Consider the following 12,109-nt stretch of genomic DNA (forward strand, 5'->3'; position numbering starts at 1 on the left):
AAGTCCCAGCTCCACCATGTTGCATCAGTTTTCTCTTTATTTCTTTGTAAAATGGAGGGGAAAATGACCTATCATATAGGAGTCTTTTGAGTATTAAATCATATCCAATGTACATAAAAGTGTCTGACACACTTTAAGTGCTTTATAAATGTTAGATGCTATCATTATTCTTTTAGGATTGCCTTAACTTTGAGAGTTTATATTAGTGAAACGTAGATGGAATTTCAGGGGTTATTTGTTCAGATCCCATTTCCAAGCATATCTATCCTTATTTTTTTTTAAGATTTTTTTATTTATTTGAGAGAGAGTGAGCAAGAGAGAGAGAGAGGAGCAGGGAGAGGGGCAGAGGGAGAAGAGACTCCCCACTGAGCAGGTAGCCCAATGTGGGGCTCAATCCCAGGACTCCGGGATCATGACCTGAGTTGAAGGCAGACACTTAACTGACTAAGCCACCCAGATGTCCCAGCATACCTATCCTTAAAACATACACAATCAAAATATGGAAATCCCTAAATCTCTTGGCATTTAATTCCTCTCATTGCCAAGAAGTTTGTCCCTATAATTTACTGAATTTTTTTTGCTGTGATGAACCCTTTAGTCCTCCTGTATCTCATTTTGTCTTTAGAGAAGATGGAGAACAAGCAGAGAAGATAATTTTTCTAATTAGACATACTCCAGTTGGGTCAAGCCTTCTATTTTTCATACTAAGAACTCTACGTTAACATTTTTTTATTTTTTAATCAGTGCAGCATGATGTAACAGCTGCACAGTATCAACTGGAACTGGACCCAGGTACTGGCCTGCCTGGGTTGGACATGATTATATATACTCATGCCTGAGTTCACAGACAGCTTGGGTTTGAATCCCAGGTCTGCCACTTTACATGACTTGAATAATTTATTGGACTTATCTGTGCTTCATTTTCCTTTTCTGTTAAATGTAGAGCCTACCTCGTAGGGTTGTTGTGAAAATTAAGCAGGTGAATACAGAGTAAAGACCTAAGAACATGGGCCTGACACATTAAATACTCAATGTCAGCAATTCTTACATTGTTGCTTTTTTAGATTAGCTACATTCAGCATCCTATTAAGTTCTGTGACCCAAACCACAAATGGTTGGTAATCTAAGACTGATGCCATTTTTCATGACCCCCTCTATCCTCCACGCCCCCAGCTCCCTCATTGCAGAAAGTCCTTTTGTGGCTTCCAACGCTGTAAGGGTTGCTAGAGTTGCGGGGTCAATTTCATTTAGTAAGTTTTCCTCTCCCAAAAACACATCATTCACACTGTCATATAGAGCCCGTCAAGTTACTGGAGTCTGTTTCTATTACATCTTTCCCCTTTGCTTTCAAGAAACCAGTTCAGCATGTTCTAAAGAACCTAAGCTCAAGTTTAAAACCTTGTTCATTTCATTGAAATGAACAGATAGATACCACCAACTGTTAACTTCCTCCAGAAGTTGGACTGTGAGGCCTCCAAGACTGTATTACTTTAGTAGCTACTATTTACTCGGTGTTTACGGTGTTCTTGAGGTGCCCTGTATCATATAATCCTCCCAACAATCCTATGAAGTACATACAATCATGATCAGGAAACTGGCAAGGGTCAAATAACTGAACCTGAGGATAGTATTTGTATATAAAGGATGCAGAAAGGCTTCTAACTCTGACAGGTCTCATTCTAACTACGTGCACTATCCTATACCTTCTTTTTTAAGAATCTAGGAAATAACTTGCCTTAACCTCCCCCCCCCGCCCCTTTAATAAAATTACAGGCATGAGAGATACTCGGTCATACATGTGGAGGGGAGAACGAGTGGCGGTTCTTTCCAGTAGTAATTAAAGGATGTGTCAGAACTCCGAGGCCCAGGACCGTCGCCTCGGTGGGTCCGGGGCTTGAGAGTTGGGGACTCGCGTCGCTTTCCAGGGTCTACACCGACCCTGGCGCGGAGGGAGCAGGGCCTCCCTCCTTCCCACCGGGGCGTGCAGTGAGGCCGACTCACCTGCGTGGCCGCCAGCCGCGCCCGCACCTCCCTCATCAGGAAGGGCTCCAGGCCGCGGCCCGCCGTGCAGAAAAACCTGGCGCCCGCTGCAGGCCGTGAGCCGGAATCTGTCTGCAACGCCGCCATGGCGGCCCGCGCGCGCGGCCCCGCGGCTCCGGGTCACGTGTCCTGGGGCGCGCGCGGCGCGTCCCCGCGCTCCCGGCAGTGTGCGCAGGGGCCAGAGGGCGGGGTGGAGCCCGAGGCCAGCCGGCAGGGAGAATCCGGGTTGGGGCTGGGGGTGCGGTCCCCTGGGAGGGGTGGCTGCGAGTCTCCTTGGTTAACTGCTTGTAACTTCCCTGATTAGGCATCGGGAACTATTTAGAATCACAGTTGGAAGGGATACAATTGGGATCTGTTATTTGATCTACAAAAGGGATATATATCATCTTTTTTTGTTAATATTTTTTTAAAGATTTTATTTATTATTTATTTGAGAGAATGAGCATGAGAGGGGGGAGGGTCCGAGGGAGAAGCAGACTCCCTGCTGAGCGGGGAGCCCAATGCGGGACTCGATTCCGGGACTCCAGGATCATGACCTGAGCCGAAGGCAGTCGCTTAACCAACTGAGCCACCCAGGCGCCCCAGGGTATATATCATCTAATCCATCTGCCTTATTTTTGAAATTGAGGGAGTTGATCCCTAGACAGGCCAAGGGACAGTTAGTGGCACAGCTGAGGCTGGTCTTGATAGCCAGTATAATGAGCTTTCTTCTATTTCTCCCAACTTTGTCCTCTCCTCTTCTCCATCCCGCTCCACTACTGTCCTCAAATAAGGAGCCCTGTTCTGTCTTCACCAAGAATTGGGCCAAAGTTACGAATCCTTAGGACCAAGAGCAGAAATTCCCATTCTCCAACTGAGTGTTTTCATGTTCATGGAACAGGTCACGTTTCTTGTACTACTAAGTTAACCACGAAGGTAATGAATGCACCATCCAGTTTGGGTCACCTGATTTAATTGGCTCTCTGAACAGTATTGAAGGGACTTCTTTAATTTTGAATTTTCAATTGGCAATGAAAATATTACTTGGGGGGAATAGAATCCGTATTACAAAGTGGACAGCATTACATTAGCTCTGTAGTTATATGAAGTTATATAGAAGTCATATGTAGTTATATGAAGATATATAGAAACTATTAAACAAATGACTATCTTTCTGGCAAGTGCCTCTCATGTGCTTCCCAATGGGACCTAGGCAAATAACGGGTACTCCCTCTCTTCCTCCCTGCTCCACCCCAGCTCCTGGTCTACTGGGACAGTAGTAAGAAAATTCTTATGGAATCATGTAACACGAGTGTTTCAAAGTTTCAGTCCTAAAACTTCTTCTCAGATCCTTTCATTTTGACAAATTTTCCTTTCTTCCTTCCTCCCTCCCTTCCTTCTTTCCCTTTTTTTCTTTCTTTCTTTTTTTTGCCTCCAGACTTATGTTCTCATTCTTTTGGCAGTTGATATAGCTCATCCCAACTTCTTTATGCTTTGGGATTCCTGACACTCAGGTCTGTCTGGGGAAACCCATGAAACCTCCTTAGTACTTCCTACATTTTGTACCCAAGATGGTGAGCACCCAGACATAGTTCAGTAAATACTGGACACCTGCTCTCTGCCAGTCCTCACACTAAGTCTTGAGGATGCTAAGATGAGTAAGCAAGGGTTTGGACTTTAAGGGGTTTAGAGAACGGTAAGATTGATTTTGTGAGGATGTACCCAGGATGCTGTGGCAGCACAGAAAGGCAGCAGGGAGAGGTTCCTGACAAAAATTACTCGTGAGCCAAGTGTTTCAACACTTGTTTTACACTTGGTTGTGTAAGAGTTAAATGACTCTCTCTCTCTGGGGATGGAGGGTAGGGGTGAGGATGTTAGTAGTGGTGTAGCCTTTCAGGTAGTAGGAGCGGCAGATCCAAATGTGAGTGTGTGTGTGGTGGTGGTGGTGGTGGTGGGGTGGGGGAGAGGAAGGCCACAACATCAGTTAGGTGTTATTAGAGTATAAGTATATGAGTTGGGAAGTTGATAGAGATGAAGGTAGAGAGGTGGGTAGGGGTCATGTTATGGTGGTGCTGCCCAAGGTGGATGAAGAAATGACTCCTCCATGGCTAGCAGCACGCCTTCCTGGACAGAACCACTGCTGAGCTGAGGCTGCCGTCCTCCCGAGCCAGTCTTTCCCTTACATCCTCTTTTCCCGTCGTCTCTTGTCCTTCTGCCCCCGGGAGCCTTCGGTCGGCAAGGTCAGGGGCTACTCTTGCTGCCGTTGGGGATGGGGGTGGGGGCAAGTGCATTAGCTCAACTTTGGGCCTTGCTGCAGCACAGCACTTCCAAAAATGCCTTTCACACAATGCTTGAGATGAAGTGAAATAGGTGGAGTTTTGCCTGTTTAGGGAGAAAATAATTGATTTTCTGAGAGGAGAGTTGCCTGGAATTCTCTCTTCATTACTCAAATACTCTTTGCTCCATCATTTCTGCTTCTCATTAAAATATGTCTCTACTCAAAAAAAAAAAGCACCACTGATCCTTATAGATGCTTAGCATATCCAGCTGAGTTTTGCTGTTTCAATATTGCACATTCAACAAATAGGAAGTTGGCAGTTGGCAGGAACAATTTTACAACAGATATACTTTTAAGTGGGACCATTTTAGGAATTTAGGGCAGGATTATTTGCTTCAAGATCTCCATGTTTTGCTGTAATTGTCAATTCCTTTAATTCTTAAAAGTGTTTGATGTAGGGGCATCTGGGTGGCTCAGTCAGTTAAGTGGCTGACTCTTGATTTCAACTCAGGTCATGATCTCAGGGTCCTGGGATCAAGCCTCATAGACTCCAGACTCAGCGTGGAGACTGCTTGTCCCTCTCCCTCTGCTCCTCCGGCTTGTGCTCTCAACGCAGCTCTCTCTCTCAAATAAACAAATAAAATCTTTAAGAAAAGGTTTGATATATGTACTTAGATACTAAAATGCAAATGCTTTAGGTTGTGAGATCCTTGAGGCTGGGATGACTTCATTGATCTGGGCAGCCACAACAATGCTGGCTTGCCTGTCTCAGTCAATGTGTGCCGAATTGGAGAGAATATAACTAAATGGAAGGTCACTCACTAAGGAAGTCCTCCTTACCACTACACCAGCAAGGGGCCCTTGTGAGTGAGATATGGGGTTAAGGGTAGAGGATTGAGGCCAATGGAGGGCCTTGAGGGGTTAGAAGAACCCCAAAGATAACTTCTTCACAATTTTGCCTGCTACTTCCCCTCCTTCCTCAGCATCCTTTTTATTCTCCCCACATACTTTATAAATAATGTTCCTTAACTAGGAATACTTGTCAGAATGACTTTTAGGGTCTTTTCAATATGTCATGCTTGCCCACCCCCTCAGCCCCCCACCGCCCATGTTCTGGTACGGTTGAGTGAGGTTGGTTGCAAGTCAGGCCCCTTCTCCCCAAGAGAATAGGAACCATTGCTGTATCCCAAGGGATTCAGTTGCCAACTTCTCCAAAATGCCCACTCTTTCCCTCTTCCCAGGCCTTTGCTTATACTGTTCCCTTTGTCTAGAATCATCTTCCTTTCCATTTCTTTTCTATAAGGCTCAGGTAGAACGCCACATCTTCCAGAATGCTCTCTGCTGCCTTTCTAGCGTGCTTTTATTTACATATTTTATGTACCTTTATTATTTATTCATTCATAAATATTTATTGAGTCCATGTCAGTGTTATCAGTTAATATGACAAGGTTCCAGCCTTTGAGAAACTTTCAGTTTAATGGGTGGTAATGGTGATGGTGCTGGATTGCGGAGAGAGCAATCGAAAACATAAAGGATGACAATACAGTGCTATATGGTAAGGAAAGGAAAGCACCTGGGCCTGGCACATAGTAGGACTTAATAAATAAATGGAGTTGGATAAATGAACTTATCCTGAAGTCCAGTGAGCATTTGTTATGTTTGTGGCTTTTCATCTCCCTCTGAGCATCTTTGCCAAATCAGGACATTCTCCATCTTCCTCTTCTTTTTCTTCTTTTTTTAAAAGATTTTATTTATTTATTTAAGAGAGAGAGAGCACAAGTGGGGGGGGAGCAGCGGGAGAGAGAGAAGCAGACTCCCCATTGAGCCGGGAGCCCGACACGGGGCTCGATCCCAGGACCCTGAGATCATGGCCTGAGCCAAAGGCAGATGCTTAACTGACTGAGCCACCCAGGCGCCCCAATTCTCCATCTTCTGAAACTCACCTCCCTAAGGTTTGTACACACCATGGAGATACAGTGAACTCTTGCTCACACAACCCGGGGTAGTAACTTTAAGATTTTATAAATTTTTGGAATTCAGTGGAGTTACAGCATCATGGTAAAACCTCAGATACAGACACAGAAGTCTGTTGGACACACATTCCAACCAAGTCAGTAGAGATTGTGAAAGAATCAACATATTTTTATGGCTGCAACTGCAAAAGCAATTTGAGAAAAAGCTATTGGTTGCATAGTAATCATTTAAACCACTTATATGTACATGGTAACCACCTTGAATGGTGCTCCTTTAAGTATACAGTTAGAAAAGAGAAAATATAGCCGAAAATTACTGCGTTGTGCACGTAAATACTGCCTGTGGAACATTATTTATTCATTAGTGTTTATGTCACTGTAGTTTTAATGTAGCATCAGAATTCAAAAGGTGCAATCTCCATGCCTTGATCTAGAGAGACAATTCTTTTATATGTATTATCTCGCTTTAGTTATGCAGTGCATGAAATTATTATTTCATTATTATTTTGATGTACAAATAGACTCTAGTATATCCAGTGCTTTTTGGGAAAAGTATGACATGCGTTTAATGCATATTTCAAAACACTAGGGTATTTGATGTGATTTTATTTGTTTAAATATATTTTGAGCACATAAAACTGTATTTATATCTGATAGACACTTATGATGTCCCAGCTGGAAGAGGGTATGGAAATTATTTCTTTGATACATTTGCTGACTGAACAAATGACTGACTATACAATTTTCTTCCATTTACTTGGATGACCTATATTGCCTAAATAAAATAAAGCCATTTTCTTCTTGCAGTTATGTTCACCTCACTCAGACTGTTCTTTTAATATTCCTTTTCCTTGTGTTGCATTTATGTGTATATTTACTATGAATATTTTCCATTAGAGGCTTGTTATTACCCATCTTCCTATTTCTTAGTACAAGGAAAGCCCCAGATATGTCCCAAACTAGCTAGGATTCCCTTATTTTGATATTTCCCTCTTCCACTTTCCGATAAGACTCACTCCTTTCTAGTAGATGGTCATTTATTTTGCCTGTTTTATCAGTGGCAATTTAAACAGAATCACCTGAAAACTCAAGCAAATATGATCTACAAATGAACAAAAACAACCAAGGGACAGATTCTATTTCTTCAGAAATACAGATAGAGAGTACCTTGTTTTAATGTGAGTGGTATTTGGCAGAAGAAATCTGAAGATTTTATTAGCACGTTGGCTTAATTCAGTCAGCTTTTCTCCCATTGTTGGCATGAGAATTGAGAGTGGACTGTGGAGCAAGCAAGCTTATATGTTTTCATCTCTATTTTTCTTTTTGTTGGAGGGAAGTAATTTTTCACTGCTCGTGGACATTTTGTGCTATTTTGAAAAAAAAAACATTTTAGCACCCTTGAAAACCTTTTTCTGATATCTATCCATACATAATCAGGCTTGCCTTTCAACACTGTTCTTTCAGAAAGTTTGAAATTTAATAGTTAAGAATATACTACTTACATTTAATGTTATGATTTTTTATAATGATATGAATTACTTGGCTAAACAGAAAAACAATATAGATACAAAATAAAAGCATGCAACCTGCAACATTGGGTTATGTCATCATTTGGTTCTTCCATGAAATCCCTTCAAAATAGGACATAACGCCAGAAATTATTTGGTACTAGATGAGCTTCTAGATCACAGGTGGATAATACTTGTATCTTTATTGTGATATGTTGCTTTATTGTCCTGTCACTCTGATTAACTTATACCATACAGATTATCTTAAATCTTCAAAATCTAAATGTAGCCAGGTTGGGAAAATCTTAAAAGCTGGCTTCAGAATTCATCTTAGGTACAAAATAGTCTTTAGGAAATTTCCTTGATGGAGTTCAGCAAGGCTTCAAGTCACTGACCAGAGAAATACAGAAATTATTAAACTGCTCTGCATAAAAGTCAATAGGAGATAGAGAATATTGTGAGAGGGAAAATCTGATAAGGAAAGGGGATGTGTGGGACAGCAGTGTGGGAAACTGAGGCCAGTGGGAATAAACAACCGGTGAGAGATGGCGTGTAGTATGGTACCTAAAGAACTTCTAAGGATATTCAGTGCTCAATTTAAATTTGTTTCTGGTGTTACCATGTTGAACCCTCTTCTGTGACCCCAACTTTCTGTAAAACAAATAGACAAAACATAGCTTTTTGCCTGAGGTATTTTAAGATTCAAAGTATCAGGGTGTTTTGATATGGAAAAGAGGCAGCACCCTTTACATGGCCTATGGATGTCTCTGATCTGAGAAAATTCAGCAGAAGCAGAAACTCAGAGCAAAGCTGGTAAGAGAAACCTAAGTGTGTGGGTCTGTTACCAGGGAATGTACAGAGAGGGGCCTGCAGTCATTACGGACATAGGGTGGGGATGCCGGCCAATTTCAAACGATGGAAATCCAGTTGACATCTGGGTTCAGCTGCATTTATCCCTCATCTGGAACAATAAATTTTATATAAACCAAGTGTCTAATATTTAAGCCCCACTGGTAGACATTGAAATCTTGGGGCAACCCAGAGCAGGTTAACTAGATTAGAATCAGGGAATCAGGGGTTGGACCTAACAGTTTCAATTTTATATTTTTGGATGATCACTTTCTTCTAGTTTTTTAAGAAAAATTTAAAATAGTAGTAGCTTTGTACTAGCACAGGGATTAATCACATTAATCAGAATTGCTTAAATCTGTTATCTGGACATTGAACGTAGTTTGTACTGGATGTTATATTGGTTGTCTACATTGGATGTAGATCCTAGTGTGGATTTCCCAGACTTTTTAGGCTGAGCACACATGCTCTTTAAGTTGGCAGCATTCTTCTCCACTGTGGTGGTGAGCTTGGCTTCTTTTACATGACAGGTTTCTAAAGTTGTGAAAGAATGTGTGTGTTGGAGGAGGGGAGAGGTGCTATTACAAATTTAGAGACTCTTTGTTTGTGGACTGAGAACAGCAGTAACAGTTTTAATAAGAGTTGGATTTCCTCAGAAGACAGAGCACTTATAACAAATAATTAGAAACCATTATTAATCCAAACAATTCCGGATCAATGTGACACCCATTTGTTTTAAATGTATTGCTCAATATGGTATTTGCTCTTTCAAACTGGTTATAAACAAAATAAAAACATTCATGCACATAACTTTGTTGAAAACTGCATGAGATGATAACTTGATTGGGAAATTCCTCGCTCTTCTTCTTTAAATTATGGTTAGCCTTCTACCCAGATGCCATCGGAGTGATATTAAAATATTTGAGAAAAAAAAATCTCAATAATAAGATAAATCTGTTGGGAGCAAATGCAAGGGAAAAAATGGAGAAAGACAAGCGAGGCACAAGTTTAAAACAAATCTAGCTGTTCTAAGCCTAACTGCTAAAAGTGGATGGCAAACTGACCATGAATTTCACATTTATTTCCTATGAGTTAATATAGTATTTTTCTGACTATTATAATCATTTTATTTTGACATGGATATGAAAGTAAAGAAGTTCAGGAAGAAAAATAAAAGAAGGAACTAAGGAAAATAAATCTTGTGTGAAAGGTTAAAAGGAGTTGAAATTGTTTAGCTTTTGAAATGAAGGAAAGGTTAAGAAATGCCTTAAGTATTTTCAAATATATGACTGGAATCCTTAGTAAGATACTTGCCTATTTATAAAGAGGACTGGAAAAGGGCACAGGCTCAACGCTTCAAAGATTTTTGAGACTGGTACGTCCCCTGGTCTGATGTTCTGGCCGTGTGGCATGCTGATTCCTCTCCCACGATGGTGTATTCTTGGTGTCCTAGAAGGCAGCAACTGATGTTTCCTCTGTTGATCACTTTCTACGCAAGGTGGGTGTCCCAAGATCGGGTCAGGAAGGGTGAAATCACAAGGAAGGCAGAGACAGATGATTACTGAAAAAGATAGTTGGATCATTATGCACTTCCAGAGATTTTGGTGAATGAAAAAAATCCCCCCCCAAAAAGAACAAAAGATTCTCTGTTCTTGCATGAGCTCTTTAGCTTTATTCTTCTATTAGGATTTCTTTACCAGATTGGTTTTGTTTTGCTTCTGTTTCTTCGTTGTAAAAATCACATCCCATAACATTTACCATTTTTTAAGTGTGCAGTGTTAACTAGAGTCATGTGGTTGTGCCATGGATCTCTGGAACTTTTTCATCTTGTAAAACTGAACAGCTTCCCATTTCCTTCTTCTCCTTGCCCTTGGCATATTGGATTTTGTTGGATTTTTTTCACATGTTTGTCCCCTTCACTAGTCTCTAAGTTATGGAACTTATCCATCTTTTGTTCCCAGAGCCTGACACTTAGGAGGGGCTTAATAAATGTCTGTTGAATGAATGTCAGAAGGAACATCAGAACGACTCTTTTCAAGTGGAGTTATGGAACTAATAGTAAGTTGAAGGGTGTGGCTGGCACTGTTATTGGCTTTCCTAACCCATCATCTTTTTTCTTCTCTTTTTAACAAAACCCAGGGCGCCTGAGTGGCTCAGTTGGTTAAGCGACTGCCCTCGGCTCAGGTGATGATCCCAGGGTCCTGGGATCGAGTCCCATGCTGGGCTCCCTGCTTCTCCCTCTGCCTCTGTCTGCCACTCCTTGTGGCACAAGCACACTGCTTGTGCTCTCTCTCTCTCTCTGTCAAATAAATAAATAAAATCTTTAAAAAACAAAACCCAGATTTCTCTCATGATGACAAAGTGCCTATCCTAGTAATGACTCTTGAGTGATCCAGTCCGTGGCTCTCATCCCTGCCTGCACATAGAGATTCCTGCTCCCCCTCCATGGTTCTCACTTAATTGGTTTGAAGTGGGGCCTAGGCACTAGAATTTTAAAAACCTCCCAGTAGAATAGAGAACCACTGTCAGGCAATCCTGTTCTTCTTTGCCAGATATTTGCTTTTCCAGGCTGTTTATTCCCTAAGGATGGCCATGTGACCTAGTTCTGGCCAATGAAACTCTGCTGGGTTTTCTGGAAAACCTTTTGCTTTCCTGATAAAAGAAACAGATACCAGAGAACTCAATGGTGTAGCATCTTCCTCTTTTCTGTCTTGAATGCAGATGTGATGCCTCATGCTCTGGTAGCCATCTTGCAACCACGAGGCAACAAGCATTAAGAACAAAAACCCAACAAGAATGGGAAAACAGAAAGTTAGAAAGAACCTGGATCCCTAATAACATTGTTGAACCCTCAGACTGCCTGCTTTTTCTTGTTAAGTAAGTTATCAGTGTCTTTATGGTGTAATCTCCTTAACAGTGGTCCTCCCATTAATTACCTGCTTACAAAAGCATTTTGAACTGAAACAAAGGGTATCCTAAACCAAACTCAAACTAAATGCAAATAAATCCCCAAAATGAAATGGTTTTCAGAAGACCTGGCTAAAACTCTAAAACAATTTGTCTAAATATATAACTGCTATCACAAACATCCGTGATATTTCCCATAAAATACACTGGGATAAAATTATCAAAAACAGACCATGGTTAAAAACGTTCCATGCTCATGGATTGAAAGAACAAATATTGTTAAAATGTCTATGCTATCTAGAGCAATTTATACATTCAAAGTAATCCTTATCAAAATACCATCAACTTTTTCATGGAGCTGGAACAAATAATCCTAAAATTTGTATGGAACCAGAAAAGACCCCAAATAGCCAAAGGAATGTTGAAAAAGAAAAGCAAAGCTGGCGGCATCACAATTCCGAACTTCAAGCTCTATTACAAAGCTGTCATCATCCAGACAGTATGGTACTGGCACAAAAACAGACACATAGATCAATGGAACAGAATAGAGAGCCCAGAAATGGACCCTCAACTCT

The 12,109-nt window shown here is 41.3% G+C and overlaps 1 protein-coding gene across 5 annotated transcripts in view; it reads right to left on the minus strand.

Annotated features, from left to right (window-relative positions):
- Positions 1 to 2,152, minus strand: part of THUMPD2 (THUMP domain 2 tRNA and snRNA guanosine methyltransferase) — a 38,158-nt gene extending 36,006 nt beyond the window's left edge. For 2 of the 5 annotated variants that reach the window (XM_025868116.2, XM_025868120.2), the window contains exon 1: positions 2,002 to 2,152. In XM_025868116.2, coding sequence (XP_025723901.1) covers positions 2,002 to 2,127 — 126 coding nt within the window. In that variant the 5' untranslated portion in view covers positions 2,128 to 2,152. The remainder of the gene's footprint in view (positions 1 to 2,001) is intronic. The other 3 variants (XM_025868118.2, XM_025868119.2, XM_073897330.1) reach the window with 3 other exon arrangements.
- Positions 2,153 to 12,109: the final 9,957 nt, after the last annotated feature.

Source organism: Callorhinus ursinus, unplaced genomic scaffold (genome assembly GCF_003265705.2).
Source record: "Callorhinus ursinus isolate GAN/ISIS: 27379988/994484 unplaced genomic scaffold, GSC_fseal_2.0 scaffold10, whole genome shotgun sequence".
Taxonomy (NCBI): domain Eukaryota; kingdom Metazoa; phylum Chordata; class Mammalia; order Carnivora; family Otariidae; genus Callorhinus; species Callorhinus ursinus.